This window comes from Neltuma alba, unplaced genomic scaffold (assembly GCF_004799145.2).
Source record: "Neltuma alba isolate B1F8T4 unplaced genomic scaffold, ASM479914v2 tig00012871_pilon, whole genome shotgun sequence".
Taxonomy (NCBI): Eukaryota; Viridiplantae; Streptophyta; class Magnoliopsida; order Fabales; family Fabaceae; genus Neltuma; species Neltuma alba.
The window spans coordinates 103,419-128,530 of NW_021637250.1; the positions used below are offsets into that span (position 1 = coordinate 103,419).

General features: G+C 40.0%; 4 protein-coding genes across 15 annotated transcripts; all 4 read right to left on the reverse strand.

The window, feature by feature from the left end:
* Positions 1 to 2,187: 2,187 nt before the first annotated feature.
* LOC114732033 (L-type lectin-domain containing receptor kinase VIII.1-like) lies at positions 2,188 to 4,557 on the reverse strand. Its single transcript, XM_028919304.1, has one exon. It carries the CDS (start codon positions 4,434 to 4,436, stop codon positions 2,304 to 2,306), a length of 2,133 nt encoding a protein of 710 aa, XP_028775137.1. The 5' UTR covers positions 4,437 to 4,557; the 3' UTR covers positions 2,188 to 2,303.
* Positions 4,558 to 7,841: 3,284 nt separating this feature from the next.
* LOC114732044 (peroxidase 21) lies at positions 7,842 to 9,560 on the reverse strand. Its single transcript, XM_028919321.1, has 5 exons — positions 9,497 to 9,560; positions 9,069 to 9,214; positions 8,799 to 8,987; positions 8,548 to 8,710; positions 7,842 to 8,392 (listed from the first exon to the last, which is right to left on the reverse strand). The coding sequence occupies exons 1-5, from the start codon at positions 9,558 to 9,560 to the stop codon at positions 7,986 to 7,988; spliced, it is 969 nt and encodes a 322-aa protein (XP_028775154.1). The 3' UTR covers positions 7,842 to 7,985.
* A 5,125-nt stretch (positions 9,561 to 14,685) lies between these two features.
* LOC114732070 (polyubiquitin) lies at positions 14,686 to 16,362 on the reverse strand. Its single transcript, XM_028919364.1, has one exon. The coding sequence runs from the start codon at positions 16,261 to 16,263 to the stop codon at positions 14,887 to 14,889; it is 1,377 nt and encodes a 458-aa protein (XP_028775197.1). The 5' UTR covers positions 16,264 to 16,362; the 3' UTR covers positions 14,686 to 14,886.
* Positions 16,363 to 16,991: 629 nt separating this feature from the next.
* LOC114732050 (probable E3 ubiquitin-protein ligase RHG1A) lies at positions 16,992 to 24,796 on the reverse strand. Of its 12 annotated transcripts, none has more exons than XM_028919337.1 (8): positions 23,191 to 23,269; positions 20,860 to 21,046; positions 19,928 to 20,092; positions 19,048 to 19,821; positions 18,556 to 18,959; positions 18,180 to 18,278; positions 17,839 to 17,976; positions 16,992 to 17,305 (listed from the first exon to the last, which is right to left on the reverse strand). In XM_028919337.1, the coding sequence occupies exons 2-8, from the start codon at positions 20,870 to 20,872 to the stop codon at positions 17,156 to 17,158; spliced, it is 1,743 nt and encodes a 580-aa protein (XP_028775170.1). In that variant the 5' UTR covers positions 20,873 to 21,046; positions 23,191 to 23,269; the 3' UTR covers positions 16,992 to 17,155. The 12 variants fall into 12 exon arrangements, with proteins under 12 accessions (XP_028775170.1, XP_028775166.1, XP_028775165.1 ...); XM_028919333.1 differs by lacking the exon at positions 20,860 to 21,046 and adding an exon at positions 22,524 to 22,994; XM_028919332.1 differs by lacking the exon at positions 20,860 to 21,046 and adding an exon at positions 22,524 to 23,076.
* Between the last annotated feature and the right edge of the window lie 316 nt (positions 24,797 to 25,112).

Genomic DNA, 25,112 nt, shown 5'->3' on the forward strand with positions numbered 1-25,112 from the left:
CCTCAGATTCACCGTGAGTCGGCGACACTGGTAGCGCGGACCCCGGAGTCTTAAATGCTGCGTTACCATTTTATTTAATAATAATTATGAATGAATAATTGGATAGAGAGGGAAGGGCAGAAAAGCTGGGGTGGCCAGCAGGCCAATGAGATGATGCCAGGTTTGGTACTGACGAAGGAATCAAAGAATGTGTCTGTACTGTGGGCGAGCTACGTGATCCATTAGGAGCTACGTCACGCAAATCTCTAATTAATAAAAACGAAAATTACACTCAGGTCCTATACAAGATAATTAATTCACAAAAAGTCCTCAAAATCCCAAAATCACTCCCAAGTCCCTAGGGACTTGTGTGTAATAAATTGTAATTGTGAAATTACCTATTTATCCCATTCATTTACAACTTTAACAGTGACTGTTGACAACCCGATGAGAAGTAGTTAACAACCTTGGTAGTGCCTTTGGTATCTCATAGAGTGAGTTGTTAGGGGCACTGCTGAGATTGTTAACATTTCTCCTCGGGTTGTTAACAGATACTGTTGAGGCTGTAAATAAATTACTGCAATAAAATTAACAGGGATAAATAGATAATTTCATAATTGTAATTTATTACACACAGGTATCTGGGGATTTAGGAATTATTTTGGAATTTTCAGAGACTTTTTATGAATTAATTGTCTTGTATGATACCTATGTGTAATTTTCCCTTAATAAAATATGAGTGGGAGGAGAGAGAGATTGAGGGGGCGGGGAATACGGGTAAGGCGGGGGGGGGGGGGTGGCGTTTGGTGCAGTTAGAAGCAAAGGAACATGAAACTGCGATAAAGAACGGCGGGAGGGAGGTGAATTGAGCAAAAAGAAACAGCAAGAGCATGAATTGAACTACAAGTCTGACAAGCTGTGCTGGATGTGGCCCTCTTCCTCTCTAACCATCACCCACTCTCCCTAATCAATGCCCTTTTTTTTATCCCATTCATGTTTCTCTCTTGACGCACTCCAACTCTCTCCTACCAAATTTTGGCTCTCTTCTTTTGCATTACCCTTCACACCACGACCTTTTACTGCCCATTTACACATGACTTGCTCCCAAATGCGGCAGCCATTCTCGCAGCCCAACATCATCCCCCACTACAAAGGAATAACCACCTTTTTCCTTTTCCCTTTTACAAGTTTCTCTTTTTCGCTGCCAACATTACATCACCAAAAGTCCTGTGAAGCTGTGGGGAAGTTTCAACGCCACAAAACTGACACCACTGGCTTCCGAGGAAAAGGCCAAAGGCGAGAGAGAGAGAGAGAGAGGTGGTGAAAAAAATGTTGGTTTAATCTGACAAGGTGGATGCGGACAGCATAAAGGAAATAGTGCAGTTAGAGTATGGACGCAACAGGAATAGTAATTAAGAATAGCCAATAGGAGGAGATGATCCGTTACGAGTGTGGAAAAAAGTGGACATGGTAAGCATATATTTTCAACATTGGGATAATTGTTTCCGTTATATTTTATGCTGTTTCCACTCGCGATGATGTGAGTGTGTCATCAAAGGTGGGTGATGGTGGAGGGACCCTCCCTCCCTCCCAGCCCGCCATACTTTCCCCAGCCTCTACTCAAACTTCAATCCCTTTTTAGTCCCACCATTGCTTCTCCAATCTTCTTCTCAAACTCCATTAAGTATTCAACCAGATGCCCACGACTATGCACGCCGCCCTAATTAATCAGTGCTTCAATGTCAAGCCACCATTGCCGTTATTCATTATCATATCCGTCCCAAGATGATGACCATCCTCTTTACTTGCCAAAACAGTAATTTACACTGTATATCATTGCTAAATCTACATGATACAAAACATTTTTGTTGGTGAGACCCACAAGTATTCTTTTTTAGGTGCTGTTTGAACAGTGATGAGATGAGACGTTGATAAAAGCCAACCTAGTCTTAACTTTCTGCTTAAAGAAAACTAAAACCTGAAAATATATATTTTGAAAAAATTAAAAAAAAAATCGACGATTAATTAAGATCATCTCATGACAAGTGCTGATAACAGATTTTTAATACATTAATTGTGGCATAAACAATAACCGAATTTGATTCCAGACCAACCAGCTGAACAGCTTGATGAACACAAAATTGATTGATCTGGAGATAAAAAATATGAATGAATAAATGCTACTTTCCGCTTTAAAATTGGACCAGATTGCATAAACCCGAGGGGGAAAAAATCGCGTTATTGCAATTGTAATATACATGCAACAATTGAATGTGTCGCTCTCTACAGTGTATACACGAATTCGATAATTTATGAACTGCACATCACACTATATCTATGTCTCCGCCGTTGAAACTGTTCTCCGACGACGAAGGCGAGATGGAGATCAGACCATTGAAGTCAGACACGCTGTCCTGTAAACTCAACAAGAGCTGGGAGGTGCTCAGAGTAGGGGCAGGCTTGGTCGTGGGAACGCTGGGCACCTGAGCCTCACCCACCAGCATCTGAACCACTCCGCGCATGGTGGGCCTGGCCAGCGAGTCAGGGTGCGAGCAGGCTAACCCAACCAACAGCACCCTCCTCATCTCTTCCTCCTCGAACTCACCGTCAAGCCTTGGATCAGCCGCCGTCAGCAACCTCCCTTCTCGATGCAAACTCCATACCCATTCCACCAAATTGTTCCCGTTACCGTCTTTCTCTATGGGTCTTCTTCCACTGGCCACCTCAAGAACCACCGCGCCGTAGCTGAACACGTCAGTTTTTTCTGTTGCTCTGCCTGTTAGGAGATACTCTGGCGCCAGGTAGCCCATTGTTCCGGCGGCCACCGTGGCGTCAGGGGACTTGTCGTGTTCCGTTTGTCTTGCCAATCCGAAGTCGCCTAATCGAGCATTGAACCCTTCGTCTAACATAATGTTGCTGGTCTTGACGTCCCTGTGAATTACCTGGTTTTCGCATTCTTGGTGCAAGTAGGCCAGAGCGGAGGCGACGCCCAGCAAAATTTTGCGCCTCTGAGGCCATGGAAGTGGTATTCTCGCCTCGAACAGAGCTTTGTCGAGACTCCCATTAGGCATTAAGTCATAGACTAATAAGATTTCTCCTTTCTCGTGGCACCAACCTTGCAGACGGAGGAGATTTCGATGTCTAAGACTCCCAATTATTGATAATTCGGATAGGAATTCGTTCTTCCCCTGACCTGTATGGCTGCATCTTTTCACCGCAACAATGTCGCCGTTCTCTGGTAATATTCCCTTGTAGACCGTCCCAAATGCGCCGTGACCAATTATTCTGTTGACATTAAAGCACTTGGTGGCTGTCCTGAGTTCCTTGTAGCTGAATTCTTTTGGCATTTTGATGATTTCTGACGCAAATGAATCGGACCTGTTGACTTGTTTGACCTTTTTGGAGTACACCCAAAACAATGCGCCAGCGAACAGAGCCAGAACGAAAGCACTCGCCGTCACAACACCTGCAACGGCTCCTGGACCTTGCTTGCAGAGCTCATTGTGGCAGGACGATTTACTGTCCTTTTGTTGGGTGCTTGAGGCTGAACCGGAAGAAGGACCTAATGATGGAGGCGGCGACGGGACGGAATTAGCTGTCGGGTTCATCAAGGTAACAGTTGGCGGTGGCGGCGCCGTCACCGATGAACCCGGCTGGGAAGATGAGTACGACTCAAAAGAAGAGCTGAAGCTCCACCATTGGATGCTGTGAGTCTCGGTACTCCCCTGCGTAGAGCCGGAGAAACCTACATACATGAAATCATTAACGTACTGATTTAGATCGAGATTGAATGTCAAAAGCGGGTCTTTCGGTTTCAGATTGGAGTACGAAACCCAGATGTTAAAGCCCAAGGTTGAGCCGTCGTACTCGATCCATACATTCACAAGATCACCGCTCTTGAGATCGATTCCGATGGGTCCCAAGTCACCAACTTCCGTTGAAACCATGCTGTTAAGGTCCAGACCCACATGGTTTCCGTTGAGGTCCTTGAACTGTACGTCCATGAGCGTGTCGAATTCAACCGCCAGAAAACCCGGGGAGGCAGCGCTCGCCGGGTTAAGGAGGCCAAGAGAACCACCGGCGTCACCGATGGTTTCATCGTCCGGCGCGATCAGGAAAGCGAGTCCGCCGCCGATGGACGCTGGATTCAGGTTGGTAACTGAGAACGAGAAATAAGTCTTGAAGCTCGCCGGAGAATGAGTGCCAGGCTGGCGAAATCTCACTGGTTTGGAGTAGAGAGCTCTGCCAGAGCCAGAGTTAGGGACGGCGAGGTCCCTGGTGAGGCTTACGCTGCCATTGTGCAAGTGGGCGTCGCCCAGAAGCTTCAAACTGCTTAAAGTTAAGGTGCCAAAGTCGAACTCAGTGGCTGCGAAAGTGAAGACAGTGTTGAAAAAGCAGAGGGAAAATGTAAAAGTGGCAATGATGGGACTCGAAAATGCAAAGGAAAGTACCAACATTGCTCAGTTTTGGGAAGAACCCATCGCAAAATTGCAGGTGGGAGAGGCTCGATTGCTGTAAGAGTGATAGAGGAAGAAGAAAGACGAGAGGCGGAGAGATAAGGGGAGACAAGAGACTGGGATTGTATTCTTTGCCTTGGAACAGCACCAAGCCAATCCAAGCAAAGAAATATACCACGGAGGAGAAGGTAGACAATGGAATAGAATCCTAAGGAGAGTGAGCGAGACACGTGTTACTCTGCAACGGCTTTTTCTTTCTTTTTTTTTGGATTATGAAATTTAGATATATTTTAATATTTTTCTTCAACAAACTCAAGACAGGCTTGGCCTGGAAACAAGCAAAACACTAATGAGGAGGCACGCAGTCGGAGGAACGCGTCCGTGCCACGCTCCTTCAAGTGCTGCTATGCTCGCTGTAGAAATCCACTGCAATCTATACAAAATCACAATCAGATTTCATTTTCCATTTTAAACAAATATCATAATTGGATTTTTGGCTTTAATTAACCACCATTCATGAACACTACATCACGAATTATGACTGTTTCTGAATTATTAGTGTAGAACAACAAAATCCATCAAAAATTGTGAAGCATACATGTGTGTGTTTGTATCTTTAAATTAATTATTAATTAACTACTCTTTTGATTTTAAATATAAATAAGTTATATTTAAAGCGGGAGGAATAACATGCCTCTGCACCTCTAACGAGAAAACCGTTCCCCAAATTGCAGAATAGTTTTACGAGCTCTCTATTTTTTCTAATTATTTTTTTCTCTACAGCAGTGACATTAAAGGGAATACATGTAAAGATTTGTTTTTATGTCATAAATCTTTTGCCACAATGGGAGGATAAGAGCGGCGTGTCCAGGCGGCGGCTTGAGGAGGGTATCCATTGGCAACCATTTTTCTGTGTCTGTTGGGTTCACGTGCATGAACAGAGGAGGATAAGGTTCTTTTTTTTTTTTTTTTTGCCCTTTTTGGAACTAACTTTACTTATAAAGCAAAAAAAGAATCATGCGGATAAAAATATGAAACGAAAATGCAAGTGCCTTTGTGAGGAAGGAAAAATAAAAAGACGAGGGAGAAAAAGGCTCCTTTTTTTTTTTAAATTTAGGGAACTACGCTGGGGGAAGAGGACAATAGTGTGCTCCAGCCAGTTAATGGAATCAAAATCCAGACAAAAAAAAAAAACCTAACATCTTATCGGTATGGTTATTTTCGTTGAATTTTTGAACTGGCCTGGCATGATGAAAAAATTAAAATAAGTTTTTTCGGAATTTAAAATTAAAAAATGCGTACATTTTGGCAAATGAATTAGCGGCAAGGAAAGAATATGTGAAGTTAAAAATATAAAATACTATATTGACGGAAATAATCCTACCCCTCTGGGTATGCGCGGGCTTGCCACGCAAGCACGGGGAGCAGTCGAGTGATGAGGCAGTGGATGATGAGGGATGGAAGGGTAGTAAGGTCTTTAAGAAAAGGCGCATGAATTGAAAATGAAAATCATGAAAGGGTTGAAAAACGCCAGCAATAGGAACAGAAAATTAAAGCTGATGAATTTGCAGGCGTCATAGGTTTGAGGGCATAACTATCAAGGCCCCACTGTTTGGTGTGAGTGCGCCACTCCATCTCATCACATCACCCCACTGTTGAATCAATTCTTATTGTCTAAGGAAGTGTTTACTTTGTACTGAAAATACTCTCAAGAACTATTCTTATACACATCAAAATAATTCTTATTATATATTTATTTTAAATACCATAAAATTATTTTTAAAATTTTTTATTTAGATATTTTTTAGTTTGTCCATTGCCCATTCCTCAATAAAAATTGCCATCAAATTCTCACACACATGCATCCTCATGCGAGTCTAAGTTCATACACGTGTCTGATTATTCATATATATATTTATATAAACTTCACATATACTCAAATATTATTAACGATACATGCATGTGCTCAATTGCATAGCATTTGGAAATCGTAGTCCTCCCTTGGCTTCCGCATGGATTTCAGCTATCTATCCATCCATCAATATCCTTCTTTATTTCCTCAGACTAATAATGTCAAACCCAGAATCATACAATTAATTGTTTTTTTTTTTTTTAACATCTACATAGTGCGGATATTGCTCGTTTCACGTTACGTTCTGAAACAATACGAGACACGTGAGTCTGCCTGATAAGGCTAATAAATTTATTAATTAATCCCCATTATTGAACTAAAAAAAATAATAAAATGAACTTGCAAGAAAGTCAAACCCCGGGACTGTGAGTATTTAAAATAAACCACGCTTTAAGGGAGTTGGGGTGTCACGGTCCCTTGCGTCGGGTTTTTTTATGCATGTGATGGAATTGACAATTTCACCAATCACACAGTTTTAAATTTCGTTTTCAAAGTAAACAACCTGCAAGTTTATTATGAGTGGAATCAGAATAGTTAAGGTCTATTATTAATCTAGAAGGATTATTATTATTATTATTATTAATTTTTGGATGAAGCGTGTCATGTGTATTACTACTTCTGATCCTTTAATATAAGAGCTAGTTGATTAATTTAAGTATATTAAGAAAACTAGTTAAGTTAGCTATTTATAATAATTAGATGTTGTCTTTCTTAAAATATCCTTATTAATCAAGTATATTGGTTAAAACTATCGTTATTAAAATGATCACCTTGAGAAAAAGTAGATAAACATGAAAGACAAAATAGATTGAAGTCTTATACTTTCCTGATCCCAAATATAAGATCCATTTTATAATATAATGTACAACCAGAAAAATATTTAAAATCAAAATAAAAATAAAAAAAAAATTCTTGTATTAAGAGCAGGAGGTAGGATAATAATAAGCGGCGCATGACATTTTGATCCTAGTGGTGATAATGAAATTACAGCTGCAAGTAAACGCCACTGGACAACGAATGTCCCTCCTGCTAATTCCACTGGATCTCGCACCGCACTCGGCTGCATATATATATCTCCGCTATAATTAATGGCTTTCACCAACCCTTTTTCTCCTTTTGGACACACTCTGGCCCTCCTAAGAGCTTTGATCAAAATGACAAAACCCAAACCCATGATTCGACAGTCAGAAATAGATCCAAATATGTCATCCATGGCCTTTTTTTTTTGTTTTTTCCTGGCACGCTGCTATATTTGCTGCTCGCTTTACGTGAAGTTACTTCGACAATACAATACTAAAAGTAGGGGCTTCGGTTTTGAAGGGTGCTTCCCTGCCAAATGATCCAACGAATCAAATCAAAGTGCTACATGTGAGCCGGAAAACCCTCTAGATTCAAACGCTTCTTTAATTCATAATCAATCAACTAGCTTCTAATCCTTAGTTCATAAGAAAGGCTTCCAAAAGAGAACCACGCCAATTTTAAAACAATGAGAGAAGAGGAAAGGCCCAATAGCTGTGTGGGTTGCTAATTAACTAGGATTCATGAGAAGGCAAGCATGTGATTTTATTAGATTTTAGGCACTGGGTTTAGTGGATACAAAATACAAGGATTGGAGATGGGTGTGTGTGGTGCAATATCTAATTGGGATTGACGTAGCGGCAATCCTTCCTGATTTCACCATTATCGCCGGTGAGAGGATCGGCCTCCGACAACATAAGAATGGCTCTGGAGAATTGTTGGAGGAAATATTCGTTATCAGAAGCCATGTTCTGGACGAAAGGCGAGGTTCTGGGATCACTGGCCAGCTCCGCATCCACGTGAAGAAGACCCTTGTGCGCCAAAATATGCTTGTAGTATTGGTTATCAATGATCATGGGAGTGTCGAGGTCGTTCCTCGAATACAGAACAGCCTTCGGATCCGGGTTCGGAGTCGGACACCTGCGTTTCAGGTACTCCGCGTGTTCAGGGTCCAACGTCGGATCCACGGTCGGGTAGAGCCTATCCACCATATTCACGCAATGAACTCTCCCCACCGAGTGACCGCCTGAAAATGTTTGACAAACATCGATGACCTTCACGATCGAAGACCAGTATGTTGAGTTGGGCCCACGTAAGATTAACTCACGTGTGACTATATCGATCGAAAATTATTACTATATATATGTGTGTGTGTATAATGGACGTGATGTGGGAAAATACCTAAAAGAGCGACCGTGGCTTCAACGTCAATGCCGATAGATTGAAACCGAGAGAGCACTAAGGAAATGGAGTCGTTATGGTTAGGGATGAAATCTTCCACTGGTAAATGGCTTTGCTTGCTATCTCTTCTTCCCGTCTTCATCTCAATGCTGGGGCCTCCCAACTGTTTGATTAAATATCTATCAAGATGTTTACAGGCAGGAGGAATATGTGTGTGTGTGTGTGTGTGTGTAGGAATAGTGGTGTTATACCAGGACAATGCCATCTCTGGCAGAAAGAGCAACGATGTCAGCGCAAGAGACAGTGGAGGGGCATTCTTGCTCGAGAGCTTCTTTGATGGTGTTGACGTACTTGAAGTTCCTCATGCCAAAGCTTCTGGACGACGCCTGCTCCGACACGACGTCGTTCTTGCTTGTTAACAGCAGGGATGCATCACATGACTGCACTAATTAATTAATTAATTAAATACATAAAATACTAGCAGGATCGATGGAGCGAAATTATATATAGGAAACAATGACCTTCATGCAATCGTGGAAGAGGTTTCTGAGCCAGGAAACGGCGGTATTGCCATGTTTGTGGTAAAGCTGTGTGACTTGCTCCTTAATGATCTCTTCGGCTCTTGGGCAGCTCTTGGAGTAGTAGTTCGCCTCCAGTTGGCTTCTCCCTTCATTATATATTATAATCATTTTCATATTTTTCATACAAGTAGTGGACAACGCCAACTCTTGGTTTTAATTGAATTCACACATACAGACGGATAAATGTAAATCCAAACCTCTTCAATTTTACCAAATTCAAATAAGCATGACGTATGTATAATATATAACCCAGTACTCTAATCATATGTAGGATTAAAAGAATGTTTTGGTTTCACGTTAAAAATTACCAAAAACCACACATTAAGGTTAGCAACCAAAACGGGGAAGGAGAAAAAGAAATGGCATACCCAGATAGAAGTGGAGGAGGAGGAAGAGAAGGAAGAAGGAGAAGCGAGATGAAGAGTTGGCCATATATATATATATGTATGTATGTATGTATGCAGTGAGAGGGAGAGAAGATGGTAAGAAATGTGGGAAAGTGAGAGACTTATATAGGAAGTGCAGGTAGTGGAGAGGGAAGCTAGGCGCAGCGTTGGGGCGTGTCCACTAGCCAACTTTCTTTGACCTTTGGCCCGTCTGCTTCACAACCACGCATGGTGGCCACTGTGTTATCTGCTTCTGCCCCAACTCTTTCCAGTTTATATATATATTTATATAGATAACACAGCTTTATCCACCATCCAAGGAATCATTATTTGTGTGACGATATTAATTTACACTAACCGATTTATTGAATTTTAACTTATTCTACATTATAACATGTATGTGGAGAATCTGGTTTCTCTATCAGAAACTGATATTCACCAAATAAAACTGCATCATGTTTAGATTTGTTGTTCGACTATATACTTCTACATTTTTCCCGTACTGATTCTTCTAACTAATCGAGTTTCAAATTCCAACAATAATTAACCGGTGTATATATATATTGATTATAGATTCGTTGGCTGCAAAAAACCATTCACGTTTTCATTGAAAAATCATACACTGTCCGTGTTTTGATTAGAGAACCTACCTAATGATCGGATTATAAATAATTGTATAGAAGTTTTCTTTTCTTAATATACCAGAGAAAAATCACGGACTCAATTTCTCGTGACAAAGAAGTCCAATAGTGTTTTGTTGGTTGATTAGTATTTAGTACTATATGTATATTTCAAGTTTCTAAATTTCATCCGGTAATTAAATAATGAAGGAATGATGTTATTAGATTGCCAGCGTTGAATGATAAAAAAAAAAAAAACTAATGAGCTGAAAAATTGAGCTGTTCTTTAATTTGGTGAAATGGAAAGCCTTGACAATGAAAACTTGTTGGCCATCCATTTTCATCAAAGTAAAATTAAATGCCACTTGGTGATGAAGGAGAAGGAGATTGAATATAAAAAGGAGTTAAATGCAGTTAATTAGGAAGACAATGGCCTCTTAAGTTGGAGTGCCATGTCATTCCTCACTGCCGTTAACGTTTGTGGATTTGATTATTAAACAGATTCACGATTGTGTTGTAATTATAACCGCAGAGAACACTGCCGCAAGCTTCCCAACCACACATTTTGTTTAGAGCTGCTTTTGGATGCGAGGTTGGAGAAGGAGAAAATTATATACCCACATCTTTTACACAAGTCAATAAATATCATTAAAAATTAGTTTTAAAAAAAAATTTCCCCATTTTCTCCACCATTTCAATTGCATGGGAAAAAAAGAAGTGTCACGGTCCGTTCAGTAGTTTTGATTATTTCTGAAGACATTTTAAAACAAAATATTATCAAATATTAATAAAACCCTGTGTTGTGTCTCATATTTGTCCTTTATTTCTTAAAAAATCTGCGTCAGCTGTGCTTTAGATTTGACAAGGGAGGGGGTAGTATTCCAATCTACACGTTGGAAACGAGATTGGTAATTTTTGTATACTTGTATCACGTAAACAGAGAAACGACAAGTAGGAATGGGACTCAAGTGACCACATACAGAATCATTGTTGCTTCCTATAACTCCAAAATAAATAAATAGATAAATGAGCTGCTGTTTACTGCGAACGCACAAATCACATTAATAAGGATTTTGGAGTGAGGTTGGAAGACAAAATAGGAATAGGAACATCTTATTAGACGTTTGATTTCTTGTGCCGTTGAACATCCACCGAGCAACCCATCATTGTGGGTCCCACTTCTTCCATTCTCTTTATGCTTCTCCTTCTTTTACTTCTCCCCACCTTTAATTATGTGCGACAAGGCTTTAACTACCATAACTCACACTACCATCAAGTTCCTATTCCGCTCAGAACTTTCCTGACCCTACCTGTCTTCTTATTTCCTGGAGACTCAAAAACAAAATCTGAAGCAGTGAAGTACATAATTAAAAACAGAAAAAAGGAATTAAGCTTTGCACCATCTCTCTCTCATTATATGCTTGATGAACACACAATTAGGAAGTTACGAATGAACATATCTCGTGCAAATTCAATACAGCCGCCTATGAACTCTGTTTCTGCATTCTCTGTCTTTATATCAATTTCTTAATTTCTATGCTGAGTAGAATGACCAATTAGGCATATTAAGTTGGGTCAACCCATCAATAGCAAGAGGTGGGCAAGGAAATTATCAACTAACTGGATGGCAGGAAATGGTCGGCCAAAGACTTCAAGAAGCCAGAAAGAAAAGAAAGTCAATGAATGATATCAGCCATGAAAGGTTATGATTAATCAGAGAGATACAGTAGAAGACATCGGTGTAGTCTTGTGGTAGTGGTAAGGGATGGGAATATGCTTAACCTAGTGGTTCAAACCTGTTCCCGTGCTTTTGATTCACCGCTCATACTTATCAACTTGGACAAAGGTGCCCAAGTTAATGGCTATGATTCTCTTCACCGGGATGCAATACATGGCTTTAAGGCCTCAGTCAAGTAATAATGAGTCCTGTACAATGACAAAAAACTTCTGCTCGTTTTGTCTGTGCCAGTTTTCATCCTTCGGATGTAGCGTGGATAGGATAAATCCAAGGTGAATGCTCATTGGTCGGTGAATTTGACAATAAGATCCCGTGCTTTTGGATGATCCTCGTTCCTCTACAGGGTAGGGAGAAAAAAATAAATAAATTTCTTTTTAGATACTCTAAAATTGATTTGGTTTGAGCTAAGAGCATTGCTATCAATTTAGTTCACGAAAGTTTCTAGATTTTAGGATGTCAATGCATACCGGTTCATGGATTTAATATGACACTGCATGGAAAATTTGACTTGGCTTCTCATTAATGAATAATCTGGTATATATGAACATGAGGAGTCTGTATAACTGAAAATATAACAAACTAATACAACTTAACTAACAGAACTTATTTCAGGTTAAAAACAAAAAAGCTAACAGAACTTAAAATGTTAACTTGGTTCTACACTTGTCACAGATTCTAAGGAAAAATTTTATCCACTTTTACTCCGGAGCAGTGAAGCTGAACTTTTCCAACTGGAAAAGATATTCAGCATCATAATGTGAGAGCTTCCAGGGCAGTTAACACCACAAATCGAAAGCATTTATGGTCCTATGAGTTTCCAAAGCTACCCCTGTGCTCTCAACTCAGATTTTGTACTTATTTTATTTCTCAGATTTTGTACTTATTTTATTTCTCAGATTTGACATTTCTGGTAGGATAGGGCAGGCAGGCACTGGATGGATCATCATGACCTTACCGCCATTGCTCCTGTATCTTCCAGTCGCTGGCAGTGGGCATCTGCTTTTGTTTGGCTCCATTGTAAGCTCCAAGACTCCAAATTATTCTCACTTCCTCCTCCTCTCTCATCCTCCCTCCAATGCTTTGCTCCTGAAATATGATAATCCAAATCAGAATTCAGGTACTGACGACATGGGTAATGCATAAAAAGTAGAAGGCGTAGCAACTTTAGAAAGAGGGAGAAATATACATTAAGATGAAGCATGTCAGGTTCAGTCGGGTGAATGGAGCTTCTGAATTCACAATTCTGCACCCATAACAACTTATTGTAACCCAAACGAACGATACCTTCGATGGATTCAGCTTTCGCCTAATTGTATGCTTGATCAGATCATATGATTCCTCAACTCATATCTTTCTTTAACATAAAGAGTCTGACCAAAAAAAGAAAAAACATAAAGAGAGGAATACCACGAATAGAGTTATTGCGGAGCGAGTAGTAAGAAAAATTCCGCACGGCTAAAAGCAGGCAGTCACTTGGACAAACAATAGAACTTACCCTCTTTTAAGAACCATCTCCGCTAAGTTTGGCAATCAAAGCCTGAACTGAACAATAATTACATGATGCTTAATTGGAACACTTGCATAAGCACTTTGTTTTCAGCACTGGCCAAGAGAGAATGTAAGGCGAGATCTGCATTACCAGATCGGGACAGTCCAGAGACGCAAGAAATTGGAAGAGAACCATTCCCGCAGTACGCACCACATTTAAAAGCAAACAAGTAATCGCCACGAAACTCAGAGGACACTCGCAAAATCCTTGAGAGGCACAAGTGCTGTAGCTTGTGACAATTGGAAGTTTGTTTGAGAGCGGTTTCAATTCTCATGAACATGCTTACAATAAACAGCTCCGAACAAAAACTAAGAACATTAAAGCCTTTCTCGAATAACAGTTCAACATATCTTGAAAATCAAAGTTGTTGTGGCTGACTGAGAAACATGACCCAGGAAACATCCTTACAACAGCCAATGCTCTCTATGGACGAACTTAGAAAGTCGTTAATGAGCCTGCATCGGTACACTAGCCACGCCGGAGGATGTGTACATTACCTCGACACAAAGCCGAACCCAAAAGCAAGGTGCCCAAATTTACAAGGGTTAATCCTAATTCCTAACAACTACAGCTCTAGACCTTCATCATTCCTCGGCAACAACTCCGTTGCAATGGTAATGGTTCTGTGTCGAATACAAGTATGCGGGAGAACGAACGAAACACCATAGAGCGGAATTAAATTCACTGCGCCGCCGCAAAGACCAGAGGTTTCGCGAGAAAGGAGCCATTAGTTTTAACTTGTACAAATGCATAAATCGCTCTCTTCGAATGAAGCACTAAAAGTCTGAAGATTCAGCGGACTAAAAAGGTGATTGGATTTACGGTATACAAGTGACAGCATATGTAAAAAATTTATCTCGGAAAGTAAAAACACTTTCTCTCAATCCCAAACACCCCTTAAGTGGAACCTCGCACCTACTGAACCACGTCTAAGGATCTGTTTGGGTATCCTCAAATCGTGGTTTCAGAAGCACTTTTCCGCAAAGCGAGATAATCTCCTCCACATATTTACTTCGTAATCCGTAAAAACACTTCTGAAACCATGGTTTGGATTCTATCCAAACACACCCTAAATATTTCAAGCTGTGATCCAAAGACTCCAATTTCGAGAATAGGTGTTCAGCTGGGATTTGCAATGTAAAAGCAAAAATTTAAAAGACGAAAGAGCAAGGCATTCCCCAATCAACTTGCGAGAACAGTTCTCTGTATCATACGTACCCCGCAACAGGGTTATTCAATTATGAAATCCATCACTTCATGCAGAAACCAAGTAAAAACATTATACTGAGAGTAAGCATTCATTTATTCAAATAGAAAACATCAACATTGTAAAGGACGCGTTTAGATGACCGGAGCATTAACAACTTCCGATGACTCCATAACTACGCAGAATAACATCTGCACAACATTAACACGGACACGGACACGGACACAAATCTAAAATATGAAACCAACAGCAACTTCCCTAGATATCCCCACCACGAAGACGAAGCACAAGATGAAGAGTAGATTCCTTCTGAATGTTATAATCAGCAAGCGTGCGACCGTCCTCAAGCTGTTTTCCAGCGAAGATGAGACGTTGTTGGTCCGGCGGGATCCCCTCCTTATCTTGAATTTTCGCCTTCACATTATCAATTGTATCCGAGCTCTCGACTTCCAAAGTGATAGTCTTTCCAGTGAGCGTCTTAACGAAAATCTGCATACCTCCACGCAAACGAAGCACTAGATGAAGAGTCGACTCTTTCTGGATATTATAATCCGCAAGAGTCCTCCCGTCCTCCAATTGCTTTCCGGCGAAAATCAAACGCTGCTGGTCAGGTGGGATACCTTCCTTGTCCTGAATCTTTGCCTTCACATTGTCGATAGTGTCGGAACTCTCCACTTCCAAAGTGATGGTTTTCCCTGTGAGTGTCTTGACGAAAATCTGCATTCCTCCACGAAGACGAAGCACTAGGTGAAGCGTAGACTCCTTCTGGATATTGTAATCAGCAAGTGTACGGCCGTCTTCCAATTGTTTACCAGCGAAGATCAATCTCTGTTGATCCGGGGGAATACCTTCTTTATCCTGGATCTTGGCTTTCACGTTGTCAATAGTATCAGAACTCTCAACCTCCAAAGTAATAGTCTTCCCAGTCAAGGTCTTGACAAAGATCTGCATGCCACCCCTCAACCGAAGGACTAGGTGAAGGGTTGATTCTTTCTGTATGTTATAATCGGCGAGGGTTCGCCCATCCTCCAATTGCTTTCCGGCAAAGATGAGTCTCTGCTGGTCTGGGGGAATACCTTCCTTATCCTGGATCTTAGCTTTGACATTATCGATCGTATCGGAGCTCTCCACCTCAAGAGTGATGGTCTTTCCCGTCAAGGTTTTGACGAAGATTTGCATACCACCCCTCAATCGAAGAACAAGATGAAGAGTCGATTCTTTCTGTATGTTGTAATCGGCTAGGGTTCGGCCATCTTCTAACTGCTTACCAGCGAAAATTAGCCTCTGCTGATCTGGGGGAATACCTTCCTTGTCCTGGATCTTGGCTTTAACATTATCAATGGTGTCCGAACTCTCCACCTCAAGAGTGATCGTCTTCCCGGTTAGGGTTTTGACGAAGATCTGCATGCCGCCCCTCAATCGGAGAACGAGGTGAAGCGTGGATTCCTTCTGAATATTGTAGTCGGCGAGAGTACGACCGTCCTCCAACTGCTTGCCGGCGAAGATAAGCCTCTGCTGATCCGGAGGGATACCTTCCTTATCTTGGATCTTCGCCTTCACGTTGTCGATAGTATCGGAGCTTTCCACCTCGAGGGTGATTGTCTTGCCGGTCAAAGTTTTCACGAAGATCTGCATCTTGAGAACCAAAAAGAAAGAACAATAACTGCACAGAGGGAATTATAGATGAAAGATCGGCACTCACGAAAGCCGCTGCTTCTGATGAGAAAGCACGGAAGACAGAGGCGCCTTTTATAGCACAGGATATTCGAAGCGTAAGGGTTCTTCCTTATTTGGAGCCGGAAAAGTCTAGAAAGAATGGGTCAAGTTTGGAGGGTATTAACGGATGGGTCTAGAATATTCGAGTGCTTGCCCTCGATTGAAACGGAACAATCTAATTGGGCCTATCTTTATTGACTTGCCCTCCACGACACGAACCGAAGAGGAAATTTTACTCCAGTTTTCGTTCATATTGACGCAAACGTAAATATAGAATTCTTCCTGATGAAAAAAATTGTTTTAACCCTCTCATTATTTAAGTTTTGATGTATTTTCAGGATTAGTCCCTCTTCTGCATAAAAAATAAGAAATACAGAAGTCAATTTTCTATAGCCTAATAGGGCGTTATTGTTCTATTTCAATTTTAAACATATAATTAAAATTTTATTTTGACTAAATTATACAAAATTTAAATTTAATCGTATTCTTTATATTCTTTTATAAATTTTGCACTATGACTGTGGTTATCTATATTATTCTGCGATGGTTTCAAAACGCACTGTAAATCAAGGCCCATAAGGAACGCATTGTAAAGAAAGCAGGGATAACAGTATTGCCACCCCCCTACTAAATCACGAGGCAACAGATGATTTCAAGGCTTCACCAGAATGAGATTGAAGCCAGAAACAAATGCATTGACATTCAGTAGCATCCCTATTACATGTCAAAAGAAAGACCGTCTCCCCCAGCTTAGAGGAATATCCATATTTTTATATACAAAATGAGATATGTTAAACTACAACTAAATGAATTATTTATCCTTCATATCATCTGGCAGAGCAGAAGCTTTGCAGATTGGACATTTATTCTTCATAGATAACCACTTTCTAATGCAGCTCACATGGTAGTCGTGACGGCAAGTTTTCAGCGTCCCAACATCATCCATGTTCTTGTATTCTTCCTGTAAATTTTTCAGCTCGGCTCAGTAAGCATCCCTATAACTATAATGTCATCCAAAATACAACTAAACCTACAAATGTAATGAACTCATTCACAAAAACGAAGCAGTCGTAGGCAGACCAACATAAATGCCTTGTATATGATCCAAAAAGTGCATTTTTGTACAGGGTTGACATTTAACGAGTTTAGCTATGATGGAGCTGTAACTTTTTTATACTACCTTCGATCATTAATATAAAAACTAGTTAACTAATTTCAATAGATTAAAAAAATTTGTTAAGTTAATTATTTGTAATAAATAGGTGTTGTCTTCTTTAAAATACTCTTACTAATCATGTGTATTAGATAAAACTGCCATTTGATGAAATCTTTAACATATGTAATTATTAAAACTATTTTGGAAAAAATGAATAAATATGAGTGACAAAATAGATAGAAAACTTGTATTTAGAACTAAATTGAAAGTCAAACTAGGTCTTATATTAAAAATTGGAGGTAATATAGTTTATTCCAAGGGGAAGAAGTACAACGTACCAAACAGATTACACAAGTTCCTTCCTCCTGACTCTGCTCAGATGAACAATATATTGTCTCCGTCATGCATTTTGAAATCAAATCCTCGGACAAACCTGTGTTGACATGACCAATCCTCTCTCCAAGGGCAAGTAGTTCCTGGTGAAGCCATTCATTCAAAATGTTCAAATATAAGTAAATAATACAAATCATCAATATATAATAACGAAAAATCTATAAGAAGCCATATTATTCGTAAGTTATGAATAATGTGATCTATTCCTCTAATTTCATGCAAAATACAAGGACTCGTCTCTATTTGCAACGCAAGGAAAACATCCTGATGGAATCAATAAGATCACCTCGTAGCTCATGTCGTCTATGTCCATCCTCATGTCCCTATGCTGATCAACCATACTTCTAGAACCATATGGCAACCCACGATCAACAATCATGAAACCCTGCAAGGAAAACAGCAACAAGTTTGAGCCTTTCACTGGTAGTACAGCCAGAAATACAATTTTGATGACAATAAGAAATATGACGACCAGTCAACTTACAATAAAAGATGTCACAGTAAGATTGCACAAACAACGTTAATACACCTAATCTCTCCATTTCAAATTAACTAAGGTAGTGCTTGTGTGAATAACAGGTATCCCAACTTAGGCAATTTATCCTCCTCTTAATTATGACCCCCCAAAAAAAAAAAGTTTTTCCCAAGAGACTCAACGATACCTCCGAAGAAAATCGATCATGGAGACCAGGTGCATCAGCCACTTGGCGATACCTATCACTAGATATCCTTGACCTTCCATTTCTGTCAGTGTTCCGCCAGCCAGTCGTTGCTAATGGCCTTGGATGTCTTGAGGAGTAACTATCGGCAACCACTTGCAATCCATCATCTGATGTTGCCACATGTCCCAAGCGCAAGCTTGAAGATGATCTAAAAGGCGGAGCAGACCTCTGTGAAAAGTTGCTTCGCACTCCCCTAGCAGTCTGAGTCAGATTATTATGAAGACTTTGAGGCACAATAGGATTTCTGCTTGTACCAAACTCATGATGGTAACCCCCAACATCTACAGAGGCATTACTGGCGCCACTTCCAACAAGGAAGTGACTTGTCTCACAAGCACTTGTATCTGCCATTTAAGACAAAGATTTCGTAAGTTTTGAAGCAAGCCAATGGAATGCTTATGTGCCTGTACCAGAACATATAAACTAACTAACCTGGTAACAGCACCCTGCCATGAGCATGAGACGTGCTCATTTGGCTCCAATTCCTTGCTAATGTACTAGAACTCTGACCAGAGAGATCCATTGTGCTAGAATGGTCAATGGGTAGACCAGTGGAGTAGCTGTGTGAATGGTTGCCAGATAAATGGGTCCTAGCCGGGTTGGATTCAAAATCAAGTGCAGGACGGCTTCTCACATTTCTCAAGGAACCCTCACCCCTGATTGAAAGGCCACTGCCTCTAAAGGTGAGTGGCATGGTAACTTGATCCCGAGGCAAATATTGAGAATCCATATTTGGCTTCTCCTGCCGTAGTTCTGAAGACATTGGAAGATCAGTTGAACTTCCAGCGCTTACGTATCTGCTTGTACTACCTCTCTCACAGACCGGAGGAATTCCAGGGCTCTTCCGCTTGTGCGGTCCTCTTCCATTTCCCATTGTAAGATCAATAAAACCACCATCAACAACATGAAATGGCTGTCTATCATAATTGGAAGAAGAAGGAGGAGGAGGAGGAGGAGGAGGAGGCTGATGCGCATAATTTTCAGAAACTGCAAAGAAGCCCGCAGCACTTGATGAATGCAGAAAATGATCATGGGTAGTGCCCGATGCATCAGATTGATGAGGTGGTACTTCCATATTGAGACTTGAGGATGCAAATCCATTTGGCATTGTGGTAGAATTCCAATTAGAGGCAAAAGAAATGCCATCTATAGGCATATTTTCTACAGGATAAACAAAAGAGCCATTCTCTGTAGTGCTAGCTCTACCTGCAATAGATTCCAGCTGTAAGTGATATTGTGTTCATGCAAGGAGGAAAAACTGGCTAAGAAGACAGAATGGGAGTAGAAGCAATGGAAAATAAAAGCGCATTACCAAGGTGCACATACTGTTGATCAGTATGTATAGAATTCCAATTTTGGTCATGATCACTCTCAAACACTTGAGATGTGCTATACAAATGCCTATGACTCATAGCTGTCACTTGCAATATCAGGATAGAAACCGTAGTTAAAGACAGACCGGCAAATAGCTGACAATCTGCACCCAGAAAAAAAAAATGAAATTTAAACAATCATGCAATTCTTCTTAAGCCGCAAGAATTTCTTTAAGCAAGAAAGAAGCTTTATAATGACTTCAGCATGTAAAATAACAACCCAGGAATAGAAATAAGATTTGTTAGATACTCCATCATATACAAACTCTTCTAATTCCCACACAATCTACTTAGACTGTATAGCCCTGCAGTATCAAGCAAATAATCATTATACATCAATTTCTCAATCAAATTGAGTAAACCATTGTAGAAGAAAACCATAGTGCACTGTCCAAACACTTGCCTGGATGCTAAATATAAATCAAACACTTCCATAACGCGTGGGCAAGTAGCAGTTATGTGGGGAAAGCCCAGTTGAAGGATAAACCACATTTATTAGTCATTCGCAGATATTGAAGGAGGAGGAGGGGAAGCAGCCAACAAATGTGCATATACACACAATGGGTGAGAGTGTGTAAAGTCAGATGTCACAACTCCCGCAGGGTGGCCTTTTCGAAAATAGAAATTAGGAACCCCCCTCATTATCATAAACTGAAAGTAGGACATGGCTAGGAAGAGTAACTATTGACACGCGTAGCAGGGTCTCAATACCTAGAGAAAAATTAGGATGTGTATGGTAAGATAAGTCTTGCCAAGGCAAAGGGGGGCAAAATTGTTGAAAACCAAAATTTAGCGTTTAATAAAACAAATGTTGTCATCTTCATTATTCAATGAAAAATGCTGCTAGAATTATAATTACATCTAGTCTGACCTTCCTGTTCCATTTATTGCAAATATAACCACCACTGGCACCTCCAAATGTCTACTTCATCAGAGAAAATCCTTAATATCTCATACATTAGTCTTTGGTATTGACCATTGTCCAATTTAACCTCTTCTATGGAAAAAGAATTTATGGCCTAGACAATGACCATCCAGCTTGAGACTTCCAAGTCACGCTGTCAAGAATTCAAAAGAAAAGATTGAACAAGTAAATAAGGACCCACGCATTGAATTAAAAGCTTATCGAATAACAGGATGGCAAATTGAATTAGCCAAGAAGGCAATATTCATGTCATCTACAGAACAACCTATGACTCCAAGCATCAGAAAGTTCCCAAGTACACTCACTTTAAGTCATTTACTCACAGATTACCACTTTCAATTGAAAGAGGAAAGCATTTTGCACTCTGACTCAGCGACATCTATATTCAAGACCATCATCCATTAATCTCCTAATCGCAAAGTTCTGGAAAATACAGTTAGTATGTGGAAGAATAACAGATACCCTTCCTGAATAGTATATATGATATATGGTCAGCAGTCACAACTCTAAAACAAACTTGAAAACTTAAACCGAAGTTTAGGAAGAGGACAGGCATAATAAAATACGAATTCCCATCATCCCAATTCCGAAATTGTAAAATTAAATTAGAACATTGCGACATACTCTGCTCTGTAGGAATTTAATTAATTGAACTCAATAAAGGTAAATAAATTTAAGCCTCTACCAGGGATATAAATCCTGAACCATAACACGTGATAATAGCACAAGACATGTCAAATAAGAATACTACATGAAGAAACAGCTTGCTTAGAACCATTGCAATTACAAGTGGCCAATGATTTATGTGTGACAAAGCCAATGCTGGAAAATAATTAGGAGAAGATTGCCACTATTGGCTTAAGAAACTAATCTAACAGTTTTGAGAAAAGAGGATCATGTATAGAAGCATATTGAACCATTATTTACAAGTGAAGCGTTTAATCCCTCTTCCAAATAACTGATAACACATCCTATTTTCCTCTTTGTATAATTAATTGGTATTCAATAGTACCAACTAGTTCAAATTCAAGCATTGTTGAATCCAATTAAGAAATAACTCTCCCAACTTGATCTATTCCATCCATAAGGTTCAAACACTCAACCTTACCTAATGGGTATTGAATCCCCCATCCCTCAATCCAACTTCATTGATTATAACACATCACATTCATCATCAAAACTCAAAAGTAGTAATTGAAATAGAGAAGGACAATTAGAAAAAGTAACCATATTATGGGCTTCCAAAATGGGAAGTTTTCCTGTCTACATCATGCACCAATGGATATTTACTTCTGGTAAAAAGTATGCCCCATACCCTTCATCTTTGGTAATGCAGTTCATAGTGAATTATTGAAGAAACCAACTTTTGGCGGTATAAGAAACTGCACCGTAATAAAAAGCCCTGTGATATTGATTTAGAGCGAATGGACACCAACCTCCGTCAAACATGCCCTAATGGTCCAACATGGTAGTCTGAATACTCTATGAAGTCTGCTATTGCTACGGCCCTTAAAACAGCCCCACTAAGTCGCATCATCTTGACAGTAGTTATCATAGATGTTGGATTCAAGACCAAGAGTGCTAGAAAGGATGTAACAATAAGCTCTTACATGTCATACGGCAGTTAGCATAAAGGTTTATCGACAGCCATATTTCACACCTCAGGACATCAGTTAGAACTAGAGCAATGATGTTTGCAGAGTCCCATCCCACCACCCACCCTAAATTGTCCATAACACTCTGTATCAACGTCTTGCATCTCTAAACATTGGAATGTGACCTATCTGCTGTCACAATATCCCTGGCATATTAATTGGGTTGTCTCATGTCAAACAGGCGTCCAAGCCTAAAAGATGGATGAACCGTATCTAAATGCCCCATCCCAGTTGATCAAGGACTAGCTCTTCCAATTGGCAGAGGACTGAGGATCTTTGGCATGATACACGTCCTTCTTCTTAAATGAAATTAGCTTATAACACTTGTGTCGCACAAACTTGTGATCAGAAAACAGAACATGCCAGAATTATCGGTTCCATTATCACCACCCATTAAACAAAGATTCAAAGTTCATGCAAGGCCATCTGCAATTCAGTTCAGACAATGTCAAGGAAGATACCAAATGAAGAAATTCACCCTCTTTCATAACCAGCACAATGCAAATGCCTGGGCAAAACCAAACGAAGAAATTCATCCCCTTCCATGGAGAATAAATTGCTCTTGGAGAGCAGGCAAGAAATAAAAGAGGAAATGAACGTTTCCAAAGAAAGCAGATCTCACCAGCACACGCAGATAATAAGACGTTTTGATCTTGAGTTCAAACTCAAGATGCAAAATTATAGCATCAGCACCAAGAAACCTGCATAATAAAAAAAAAAACAATCTAAACCTAATAGATTCTAAAGAAATCTACAGAAAACCAGGACTGACAATATCCTCTAAATCCTCCAACATGCAAAACCACAATGCTCAATGAACAATTAGAATTGAGGATATGTTAGCTAAACTTCAAAGATAAATAAAAATGGATGGCGATAAAAGTAATAACCAATAATGCACCCAATGAGTCACTATGAACCACTTATAAAGAGCCCCAAACGTCAGAAAAACAAGGAGAGATTTTTCCCATTTTTATTGTTGTTGCCATTGTTTTCTTATTATATTCCCAGGTAAAGGGTGGAAGAAATCCTAGATCCTAAAAGTTTCAAGGGGAAAAAAGTTAGAGAGACAATACTACATTTTAATGACGGTTGATTACTGCCACTCATGCCACGAAGAAAAAACTAAGAGAGACAGCTTATATCCATCACGCAGCAAAAGCGCAAGAGACGAAACGCTTGAACTCTTCAAGTCAGTTCTAAATAGCCAGAAGCACATGGCACAATATCAACAAAATGAAGAAGAAAACCAAGTCATCTGCTGACACAACCAGTTTCCTTTGAATTAAAAAGTTGATAAACCACAAAAGAACAGAATAAAAATGTTATGACGACGACGGGGAAAAATTGAAACATATATGGCCTGAAATTCACTTGATTTATACAGGCAAAGGAGAATGTATTCCTCCTTCACAAAGAGCAACCACGCAACATATCTACGCCGTGTTTCCCCTTTTGACAAAAGATGGGTAGTTGCATGTTAACATGGAGCATATGGAGTCATGGGCCATTATTAATTTCTACCATTCTCATCGGACAGCATACATGTCTATATCTATTCCACGAGCTTAATAACGAGAAAAGAGATTTAAAAAATACAAATATATCTAAAAAAACAAGGGTCGTAAACCATATGATCTCCCAGATGAAATCCACAACTCTGAATCAGGCAGACTACGGAATCATAAGGCCCAGAAGCAAGTCACGAAAAAACAAACGAAAATAAACGAAAAGGGCACAAGCGATGGGCACGTAGAACACCTTCCCCTGAGGCAACAAGCAAAAACTAAACAATGATTAAGAGTTGGAGAGACGGTGCATCAGAAGCGATCATCAAGAGGATCAGATATAAAAACCTGAGACTAAACTGATTGCAGGTATGCACAGCAGATACTTATGAACAGAAAGCGCGTGATCGTACAAAAATCGGCGGGTAATCACAAAGCACAAGACATACAGAATTATAAAAAGGTAATCATCCAGATAAACGTGCCTTGTGAATCGGTGAAGGTCCGGTGCCGGTGAAGTAACAATCTCAAACACCCAAGATTATGCGCAGAAGGTAGAGAGGGAGAGAGAGACAGATACAGAGAGAGAAGTAAGAAACAAGAGGATGAGAAATTCCCTGGACTGCCCACTCTTACCGAATACCAATAGAATCCGTATTAACTCATTTCACTATTTTCTTTACATCTCCATTTTTCTTGCCTTTCTTTTTCTCTCTCTTTCTCTCCGTCTGTCTTTTACATCATGGAAGGTCAAACAAAAAAACCCCCAAAATGACCGTTTTTAATTTATTGTTCGCTAGAAAGTGGCGTATCATGGTGGTGGCGCCACCGTTTAGGCTCTTTGGATTATGCGTGTTGATTAGAATCAATTCTGACCCTTCAAAAAACAACCCAAATAGACAGAACGCCATTTAATACACTGTTATTCGTAGTGGGAGCTCACGGCACCGCATTGCTTTGGTGCCAAATCTTTATTATTTTCCCTCCTTTTTCTCATTACTATACAAAACTCCATCTTGCTCAGCCTTTCTCTCTC